Here is an 11760-nt window from a genome sequence, read left to right as displayed (position 1 = left end):
GGGTATAGGTTGTTTTGTTGCAGTAAGGATAAAACCTTACTTAAATGCTCTAAATGTTCAGTTCGACTCTTGCTATAGACCGAGATGTCGTAAAAAAATACCAGCACAAATTTCTTTAGATAGGGCTTAAAGACATCGTTCATTAACCCTTGGAATGTGGTCGGGGCATTAGTTAGGCCAAAGGGCATTACCAAAAACTTGTAATGCCCATCATGAGTGTGAAACGCTGTTTTGGGTATATCCTCCTCAACTACCCTCACTTGGTGATAACCTGACCTTAAGTCAAGTTTAGAGAAAATAACCGAGCCAAACAATTCATCCAACAGCTCATCAATCACCGAAATTGGAAATTTTGCCTTCACCATCTCCTTATTTAAAGTCTTATAGTCCACACATAATCTCCAACTCCTATCGGCCTTGTGGACCAGCAGAACAGGAGAAGAAAAAAGGCTGGAGCTAGGTCGTACCACCCCTAATTTCAAGAGCTCAGCCACTATTTTCTCTATTTCTGTGTTTTGGTAGTACAAATACCGGTAAGGCCTATTAGCTGTGGGTTGCGTACCCTCCTTGAGAACAATCTGGTGGTCATGGTTACATGGTGGAGGCAACTCTTTAGGCTCATTAAAAACTCCTTGGAACTCCTCTAGGACTTGAGTAATATCACCCTCGAAATTTATTTGCCCCTTCCCTTCCTCCGTAACAGCCATAATTTGTAACAAAACACCCTTGCCCTTAGGCATTTTATGACCATCCTCCACCACAGAAGGTTTCAACTTCAGCCCTTGCAATTCAATCAACTTCCCCTCATGTCTAAAACTCATCAGCAATTTAGAGAAGTCTCAAGTTATGGGGCCCAATGTTTCTAACCATTGGACGCCTAACACGACATCACATCCAGCAAGATCAAGTAAATAAAGAGAGGGTTTAAATAAGGTACCTTGCACCTTTACATTCACCGCATTGCACATTCCCCCACTTCTCAAGCATTGACCGTTTGCTACCTTGACACCCAATGCAATTGAAGGATCCACTGCCAATTTCAGCTTTGGAATTAAAGCTGAATCTATGAAATTATGTGAGCTGCCCGAGTCCACTAAGATCACCAGTTTCTCCCCTTTTATGCTGCCCACTAGCCTCATTATGCTTACTGTAGGAGTGCCTGCAATTGCAGCCAGTGAAATTTCAGGTACCTCTACCTCCTCATCAGCCTTGTTGTCCTAGCCTGACACCATGTTAAGAGAGAAGGGAGACGTGTTTGAATAATACCGTATATTGATTTTGTATTATTCTTTACAAAATATATAAGTGTACAATGAAATTAATTATAAAAATTTACATATAAGGAAAAGATGCTATTGTAACATATGCTTAAAAATAAGAAATCCTTGATTTTGTACAATCTATAATTATGGAAAGAAATGATTCTATCAATAATATTACTTGTTTGCGCAATTCTATGACACACGACATGATTAAGATTAGAAGGTGCGGTTGTTTTGAAATGGATATTCTGACTGCCCTCTGCCCCTGCTTTCGTCCATGGTCAACTTTATTGTCAAAGGTCGTTGGATATCCCCTTATATCTTAAAAGTCACTATAACGTGAACAGTAATAAACAGTAATTACTGTTCACGTTAAAATTTATTTTTCTCTCCTATACATTAATTTATTAACTAATTAATTTTCTTTAAAAAAATATATTATTTTTACATATCATATTATTTTTTTAGACACATCATTTTTTAATTAAACAAATGGGCAAACGTACTTTGCAAGTTATATAACTGCTAGTATATAATATATATATATATATATATATATATATATTGCATAGATGACAGTAATTTGTGTTTGTTATTATTATTATTTTTTTGTATGTTTTTTAAAATACATAAAAAACCTTTAAAAAAAATTACATTGTCGATACCAAATCCAGTACCTTTTATCGGTGGGTCCAGCACCACCCATATTGATATTTCAATTGATATGTTGTTTTTCCACAGAATAATAACTCTTATAATTTATCAAAAAAAAAAAAAATAACTCTTATAATATATTGGTGTTAGGACGCTGCTAGGGGGACCAAAGATGGTGCCCCGACTGTACCGATAATTGTATTTGTTTTTTCTTTCTAATATTTTTAAATATTAAAAAAAATACAAAAAATCACTAATAGTCACCTTTTTAATAATTAAGGAAAAAAATTAAAATAAACAATCGGTACAATTAGGAGACACCATCTTCAGTCACCCTATCATTTTCCTTGGTGTTATGGTAAAATGTACGTACGGATTCGGACTTTATGGATTTTTATTTTATATCATATGGAATTGGTGATTCGGTGAAGGTTGAGCCGATCCCTTCTTTTGGGCTCGATCGAGCTTTCCTGGTCGGGCCTAATGTGTGAAAACCGACCGGTCCATCGAGATTAACTCATCTTGTGTTTGGTGTCCTTGTGAAAATAAGGTCATCATGTTTCAGGTTCTGAAGAAGAGTTTCTTAAATGTTTGCATACTCTCAATTCTAACGTCTTTATATAAACACAATAAATTCAATTATCAAGGTATAAGTAGATATTGGTCCCACAAAAATGTTCTTCAAAAAAATAATTTCTAATAAGTCCCCTAACTTTTTCAAACTTTGATAAAAAGCTTTCTCAATCTAAACAACATTTTTAATAAATAAATAGTTTAAAGAACGGAATTTTCAAAATTGCAAGTACTCATGGAACATGTGATAAGTGCACAAGCTAATTTGGATGATTCCATGGTACCCACGATGGATACTCCAATATACAATATAAGTCATGATGCATACAGCATACATCATATATAGTCGTTTGCTGTATAAGATGATTTTATTATATAGTGTAACAAATATTTTAACGTTGGTACTACAATTCACTCGCAGATATAATTTAAATAATTAAATTGACATATTTTTATTATTTTAACCTTTCTAGATAAACGACAATTCAATGTTATATATGTAAGCTTGGATATAAACGATTTTTCATTAATCCCACTAGAAATATTTCTATGCGGATTATTTCAGAACTCTCGTTAAGTAAAAAATTTCTGTCTATGTAAACATGACAAGTCCCTACTTTTATGTTTTATTATTATTATTATTATTCTTTAATTTCTAACCATCAAATGATCAATAGATATTAATAATGGCGAGCTTATCGGTAGTACGTAGGGCAGATTTAAGAGAAGTGGAGATGTACGTGAGTAGGTGAAACTATAATTCTCAAAGTACAGTAGATATATGGACTTGCACATTAAAAAAAAGTCATGTTAGTTCTGATGGAAACGGATAGTGCATGTTAAAGCTCTTTATAATAGTCCATTGCTTTCCGAGTGATACAATATATGTAGTAGAGTAGGGTAGGGTAGGCTTAGTTAATTAGTTATATTTTGAGAGGATGGTCCTATATTAATATTAATATAGGTAATTGCGCCTCAACTTTTGACTGCTCCTAAGGTGAGCCCCCGGCTCCTGGCTCCGACCCTGGAATAGGGAGGCTTATAAGATGCCTGCCTGTGGAAAGCCGATGAATAGCAATGACAAGTAACAGAGGAGAAATAACCAGCAAACGTTGCAAGAGATCGGACACTGTAGCCATTATTCCATCATAAATTGTAACGTCCCGTCTCCAAGGGTCTAGAAAGTTAACTTATGTTACCTGATAATCAACTCCAACACTGATACTATACTTTCAAAAGCTCCAAATCAAACGTAAACACTTCAAATATAATTAACTACACAAACTCATATGTCAAATCCTCAATACAGTAACCACAAGAAAATATCAACTTCTCTACAAGTCACTTAAACTCACATTTCAACAATATAATTAACAAAAAATCATCAATACTCATCGAAAACTTTCTATTCTTAATCCACTATTCTTAAGTCATCCCACTCAATGCTTCATAGTCTTGATCTTCAGCTGAAAAATCCAAAATCATTTGAAAATATTGTGAAGATAAATGGAGTAAGTTATCAACAACTCAGTAAGTAGAGAACATATACTAATATGCAAACATGAGCATTTATAGATTTCAGAATACAGAACAAAACACTTTTTATTTTCAGAATGCAGAGTCAGAACATGTTATCAAAAATATCATAGCGAAAGTTAAAAAATATTCTTATTTAAAATTTCGTTGGCACAGCATAACTGAAACATCATATCAGAACAGAATTTCATGTTTAACCCCTGTGATAGGGTTGTGCAAACCTTGGCGGCCAACCGAGCAGAAACAGAATGTAAATCTTCCCCTTATCATTCTCAGAGCTCTGAGTGTGCACATAGGAAAGACCACGCAAAAAATCACTTTATTTTCAAAGTGGGTGCACTAGAAACAGAAAAGTTGGTACCGACCCAAACAGAGGCCACAGTTTTACACCTGTGGTAAGGTAAGAACGGAACCAAAACAAAATGTCATGCCAGAGGTTTCAAAAATCACATCATATCACATGAGAGTACCGAATTTTTTCATAACAGAACAAAATCAAATCACAAAATATAATTTATGCTCAATTTTTCATATTCGCTCTCTTTTGCATAGTTCAGAAACAAAATGCTAAAATGTTGTTTATGTCTACATCAGTCATGACAGAAAGTACTTTATTCTTATACATAATTTCATGGGTCATGCAGAACAATTAACTGAGGTCATTTTCAAATTTATTTTTCATAACAAAACATGCATATTTTTTCCAAAAAGCAACCTCAGTCCATTTTATTTATTTTTATACAAAGTCTAGCAAAGAATCCCGCTTACCTGGACTAAGCGGGATTCTTAGCTTTCCGAAAATTTCCTCAACAATGCCAAACAATTATCAATTGTCACTTATAAGATAATCATGTAATTCCTATAAATTTCTAATCAATCACATATTTCAATATTTAAGCCTAATCTTTTAAAAAAACCTATTTTAATTCCTCAAAACCTAAAATTCTCATAACCTCAAAATGCCATCATTTTCCAAAACCATCAATATCCACTTAATCGAATTCGTGCCTAATAGAAAATTTATCGAATAAGTATTATGATAATTACGGAACTCAATAAATACAAATATTTGAAATATCTAAAATACCAACAATGTATTATAAATTAATAGAATACTTTGGCTACTAAAAAAAATTCCCATAAAATAAGTCATGAAAAACTCGTCTATTAAAAACTAGGTTTACTTATTTTAATTAACAATATTATCAAAATATTATCTAAAAAATAAAATATTTAATGAGACTTAAAACAAAACTCATTTAAACATAAACCCAAAAAGACCACTCATCCGAAAATAGAACTCTGGAAAATACACTAAGGGTAAACTGGTAATAGTACTCAACTATTAAGTTAAAAAATTTACATATATATATATATATATATATAAATACACCTTATGAGAAAAACTAGCAATGAACATAAACAAAAGCATATGAATAATACAAGTGCAGCGGCAGCAGAGACTTACACCAGGAGAAGTTAGGGGTCGCTTGACGGCTGGGCTGGAATACAGTGATGGCGCGACTGGAGAGCAGGCGTGCGGCGGTGAAGCTGCCTAAGCGGGGCCGTGAGAGCGAGAGAGATGCGAGAGAACAGAGGGTGAGTGCGTGAGAGGAAAAATAAAAAGAGCAACATGAGAGGGACTCACTGTGTGGGTAACGATGAAGCAACGACGAAGTGGCTGGGAGCGGCGGAAATGTCATCCTTAGGGGCTGAGGCAACCGGCGTGGGCTGTGGCTTAAGGGCATGGGTTGGTTGTGCCATGACTGCTCTATTTCGGTTGTCTAAAACATGGGAGTTTCGTGGCTTGCAATGGAGGCTACAGGAGACGTTGGGCGGCGGCTTCATGTGGCTGGGCACGATGGTGGGGTTTGGACAAAGGTTTTCATGGAGTGGATGAACCTGGCGGCAACTATGTGGAGGTGTTGATTCGTTGTTGGCCGTGCGTGTGTGCTGCTCGTGGTTGTTGAAGTTACCCGAATGGTGAACGTTCCCAACGCAACAGTTTGTTGCTGCGACTGCGAGGTGTTGGCTCGCGGTGGTGCATGGTTGCGACGAAAGCTGGTAGCTTGCGGAGTGAAAACTTATAAATATACAGTGTTTACGAATAACCCTAGTGGGACACGAGTTTGTTGTGGGTCCGATACAAGATCTCATGGGCATGGCTTTTGGCCCAATCAGTTATTAAGGCCCACGTCTAGTAGGGTATAAGAAATAACGAGTGGGCTTTTTTATTGAGTTTTGGGCCTTGAGTCAACTTTTAAAATAAATAAATAAATCAACTTGTCCAAAAATTTTCTCAACCCAAAAAAAAGTTTTTAACCTCGTAATCAAATCCAACGAAAAACAAAAACATAAACTGCCTAGATAAAAAAAATAAGCCTGCAGTACATTCTAAAAATTTATCTGAAATTTTAAAAAGACTTTTTATACAGAAAAACTCAAGAAAATGTTAGAAAGTAGGATGGGTGCTAGACCGGGTATTACATAAATTACATAAACCAGAAATGCACAAATTCATATTGTAGCTGTCAGTAGAGGCTGGTCTGAGGGGCTGAAACTGGACGTTCTTGATCTCGGGAATGAAGCCATTAGGACGTGTTTAGTGAGTGAATAGTGAGCGAAAGGGTCAAGAACAATCCGAATATATACAACGTATATAAGAAATGGGATCACAAGATAAAAAGTACGAATAATAATACAGGGGTAGGTGTGCTTTTGTGTGTATATCTATTCTGTGGATTAGAAAGAACCGACATATTGAGAGACATTATATTTTTGGTGCAAGTGTATCGTCTAAAGAAGGAATAAACTATGTAAATAACTCTCTAAGTGTAACTCTTGACTGATTATTAAGTACCAGCAATCAAAACTCATATGAAGTTAACCACTTCATAACCCCTAGCCAAGAGAAGAAGAATGAGTGTCCATTATAGATGCCCATTTATTACATCTCTGACTAGTACATAATAGGCAAGACAATCAAATCTGTATTTCTTAATATGTTTTCAATTTTATTCAGGCAAATAGATGAAGTGAGTTTCAAATAAACTCTCTATTTGATATATATTCACTCGAGCGCCTATCGAATAAGTGTAGAGCGAACTCTCTCTCATTCTCGAGTCATTAATAAATGATGTTCATTTTCATGGTTGTATAGGATCGGAACGGATAGAAAATAAAGTATTTCCACACGCATAGCAAATAGACTAGAGGGCATATTTTTCCACCATACTAGAACTTATTTTCCACTAGTCTAGGCAGCATGCTTGTCTTTCGGCTGAAAGATAAGGGATCCTTTAAATGCCCCAAATGAATTTCTTCTTCTAGTAGAAAATGTAACGAAGCAAGTCAACAAACATCAAATTTCAAACCTGTGATGGGGGGAGCTTGACTTATTATATTGATTCGTGAATAGCTTTACCTAACTAATTTACATTTTTGGCATAGAAGATAGTGATATTGTAAAACACTCTTTAGTACAACGAATCAGTGAATCCAATCCACAACCAATATTCTTGGGGTGAATCCAATCCACAACCAATATTCTTGGGGTGAATCCAATCCACAACCAATATTCTTGGGGATATATAGGCCGTGATGGGACTTCGGAGATATGTGCCCTCACTTTTTTCTCACGACTCTGCTACAACCCACAAGCCTCTCCACCGCAATGGCCATTTATTTATTTATTTTTATATATTTTTTACACCCTTAAACATTGTTTTTTTTAAATGACAACTTTAAAAAAGATTTCTTTAAGTAAAAATAAAAAATAAAAACCAATCAGTAGGCACCATCGGTACGGGCTTTTCTTTATGGGATAAGTAGATTATCCTTTCTCACAAAGTGTCCGACTTTTTCTCACAAAATGCAAGGGCAAGACCATCTTCAAGCATCTAACCCCAAATTAATATAATTAAGGGCCTGCAAATGATATACTGTTATAATGATAATTTGTGTTTTAGTAAAAAAGTTAGTAAAGTGGGAACTGGAAGAAGCTAGCGGAGCTACGACGCAGAACCATCTTCCTAATAAAATATGTAATCATTCTTAACTACTTTTTTATATTTAATCTGACGTGAATCGGGATTAGCGGTTGGAAACAACCTGGAAATTACCTGCAACAAGCAAAGACTTCCAAGACAACTTGTAGAATTATATATATTATAGCTCTTTTCCAAAAGGCAATGTTCATAAAGCATATACCATAGATATTAGTTTATTTCTCTTGCAGGACTAAGGTCTTGTTTGATGAATAGTTTCATCTCATCTCATCCTAATTATCTTATTTTATTTTATCTTATTTCATTTTTAAATATTATTTAAATATAAATATTTTTCAATTTCAAATTTTGAATTTTTAAATTTAATTATTATAATTTTTTCAAACTTCTAAACAAAATATAAAAAATAATTTAATTTTTTCAAATCATCTCAAAATAAAATAATATTAAAAAATAATATTATAACAATATTTTAACTATATAATATTTTTATTCAATTTTTTCTCTCTCATTTCTCAAAATCTCATAAAACATCATAAGTCAAACATTTTCATTACTATTCACAAATTTTTCGATTATTACTGTTCACAAATTTATTATTTTATCTCATTTTCCAATCATCTCCTATTAAATTAAGATACAGTAGTAGCAATACTTAATTAATTAATTAATGGTGTCACTGGCCAATAGAGTCAGTGGATTGGACATGGGAGTCAATCGGGCAAGGATTTGTCATTGATTGTTAATTACAAATATCTTTTTTCCGATCCGCGCGCGTTTGCTTAAAATTTATTACAAAAAAATTGTGTATTTATGATTAATTATTTTTAACGAAATGACTATCTTTTTCAATTGAAATGAGTTTATTTTCTTAACAAATAGTATTTTTGTCGCAAAAAAAATAGTCACAAATATCTTTTTTTTGTAATAAATAATTAATTAATTAAATTTGATAGAATGTTTGATTACAAGTCATAACATAGTTTTGCTTTGATTGGTAATGGTGAGAACGACTTGTGAATGATTCATAATAAGGTATATTGACAGCTTTGAATGCTATATTAATTGGTCAAAACCTTCAACACGAATATTGAATGTACATCTTTGGCATGGATGGATCATAGTGACACGTTTAGTCAATCCATTCCATAATCACTCAGGAATGGCTAGAATCAACATGAAGCACTTACCGCGCTACAAAAAAAAATATATATATATATATATATTTGTGATAGATTATTTACGACGATAATTACTAATATTTGCAATGAAAACATATTCACTTGACAAAAAATAATCACTTTCGTAAGAAATAATTAGTCACAAATAATTAATTTTTTTTTACTAAATCATGTCAATTTTTTTTTTTTTAGATGCGATCATTCAAAGGAATTACTACGTGTTTTAATATGTTGCATAACTAACGATGACTACGATAATAGCTAGAAAGACTTTTAAGTTGACCGCAAAGCCGATAGATGTCGATGTTGCATGATCTACTTGGAACTTTCCTATGGTCGACCAGAACACGATGGCTAGCTCCTATATATCTCTTCAGTGTTCTTCTCATTGTCTAAGCCCGCAAATTAGCAATATTCCTTTCAACAATTAAGCTTATAAATCTCTCGGATAGTATTCATGGCCACTCAAAGAGCCTCTTCTTCTACTTCCGAAGATTCTAAGAAAATAAAAGGAGACCATTCATCTTCTTTAGAAGAAGATGAAAAAATCATAGCCACTTCCTCATCATCTTCCTCAACACCTCGATGGAAACATGATATTTTCTTTAACTTCTATGGCAAAGACACTCGTAAGAGTTTTACGGATTATCTATATGTTGATTTTTTATGGATCATCTATATGTTGATTTAAAACGAAAAAGCATTCTTGTCTTTAGGGACGACACACTCAAACGAGGAGAATGCATTTCTCAAGAGCTTTTGAAAGCAATTCAAGAATCCCAATACTCAATCGTCATCTTTTCAACAAATTATGCTTCTTCCAAATGGTGCCTCATGGAACTTGCCGAGATCATTGAATGGGAGAAAGAGACGAAGCTCACAATTATTCCTATTTTCTAACACGTGGATTCTTCTGACGTAAGAAATCAGACTGGGTCTTTTGCAGAAGCTTTAGCCAAACATGAAAAAGATCCCAATATTGGCATCGAGAAGATGCGAATGTGGAGAAATGCTTTCAGAGAAGTCGGCAATATCGCTGGATGGCACATACATGACAGGTAATTAACATGTAGTACTTTCTTCTTCTATTGACAGCCAACAAGCAAAGATAACTTAGAAACTTTGAGAAAATAATAATCTTGTTGACATTACTGTTGTTATTGTTGCTATTAGGTTTGTTATTAACATCTATCTATCTATGTATCTATCTATGATATTTATAATTTTTAAAACGTTTACATTGTTTAGTCTGACAGCTGATCAAGTGTTGCTAGATGGAAAATACTGAAGCATAAATTAAAGCGTTTTGCTTTTTCTACTAAACAATGTTAAATATTATAATTATAAGTGAAGGCTTTTCTTTTTTCTGTTTGTGTCAATTCAGGTCTGGTCTATATTAATTGTTCTATCAATTTACAGGTACGAATCAACAATTATACAAGAAATTAGTGGAAGTATATCTACTAAGTTGAATTCTAGATTCTCACATCATGATTACGATAAACTTGTTGCAATAAACTCTCGTGTAGAGGATATGATGAACTTATTGGCTATGGAATCGAATGATGTTTGCTTCTTTGGAATTCATGGGATGGGTGGCGTTGGAAAGACAACGCTGGCCGAAATAATTTATGATCGAGTTTCTTGTCAGTTTGAAGGAAGCAGCTTTATTTCTTGTATTAGAGAAGAATCTAGAGCTCATGGTCTAGCTTCTTTACAGAAACAACTTCTTTCTATGGTCATGCAAGAAGAAATACATATATGGGATCATCACCAGGGAATCAAGGTGATAAGGAGCATGCTGCGTAATAAAAAGGTTTTTATTGTCCTTGATAATGTGGACAGTGATAAACAACTAATGGCATTAGCGGGGAGTCATGATTGGTTTGGTCCAGGGAGTAGAGTGATTATAACATGCAGAGATAGTCATCTGTTGAAACCACATGGAGTGAATGATATCTATAAGGTTGAGCAGCTTCAAACTGATGAAGCATTGCAACTCTTTAGTTTGTCGGCCTTCAAAAAAACCCATCCTATAGAGAATTACGAGGATCTATCTATGGATTTTGTGAATTATGCTCATGGCCTCCCTTTAGCACTTAAAGTTTTGGGTTCCTTCTTATTTGGGAGAATGATAGTTGCCTGGAGAAGTGCCAGGGATCAACTAGAAGCAATTCCTAATAAAGAAATTTTGAATATACTTCAAATAAGTTTTGAGGGGCTGGAGGATTTGCAAAAAGAGTTGTTTTAGGACATGGCATGTTTGTTCGAACGACATATGAGTCTAGATAACATGTTCTTGCAAACATTAGAAAGTTTTGGTTACTATCCCGGCATCAACATTGACGTACTCATAGACAAGTCCCTCCTCACCATCTCAGATGGAATGTTGTTCATGCATGATTTGCTTAAAACAATGGGTCAGGAAATAGTTCGCCGCGAATGCCCTGAAGAACCTGGACGACGTAGTAGACTGTTTCGTCAAGAGGAAGTCTTTCGCGTAGTGAAGAATGATACTAGAAGTTGATTAGTGTAGACATGAATATA

At 34.2% G+C, this 11760-nt stretch overlaps 1 protein-coding gene across 1 annotated transcript; it reads left to right on the top strand.

Annotated features, from left to right (window-relative positions):
- The first annotated feature begins 5540 nt into the window (after positions 1-5540).
- On the top strand, positions 5541-11464 carry LOC121240948 (disease resistance protein RPV1-like). The gene is made up of 3 exons (XM_041138464.1): positions 5541-5624; positions 10144-10271; positions 10633-11464. The coding sequence occupies exons 1-3, from the start codon at positions 5541-5543 to the stop codon at positions 11462-11464; spliced, it is 1044 nt and encodes a 347-aa protein (XP_040994398.1).
- The last annotated feature ends 296 nt before the right edge of the window (positions 11465-11760 follow it).

This window comes from Juglans microcarpa x Juglans regia, chromosome 7S (assembly GCF_004785595.1).
Source record: "Juglans microcarpa x Juglans regia isolate MS1-56 chromosome 7S, Jm3101_v1.0, whole genome shotgun sequence".
NCBI classification, from domain to species: domain Eukaryota; kingdom Viridiplantae; phylum Streptophyta; class Magnoliopsida; order Fagales; family Juglandaceae; genus Juglans; species Juglans microcarpa x Juglans regia.
This window is presented reverse-complemented; position numbering and strand designations above follow the sequence as displayed.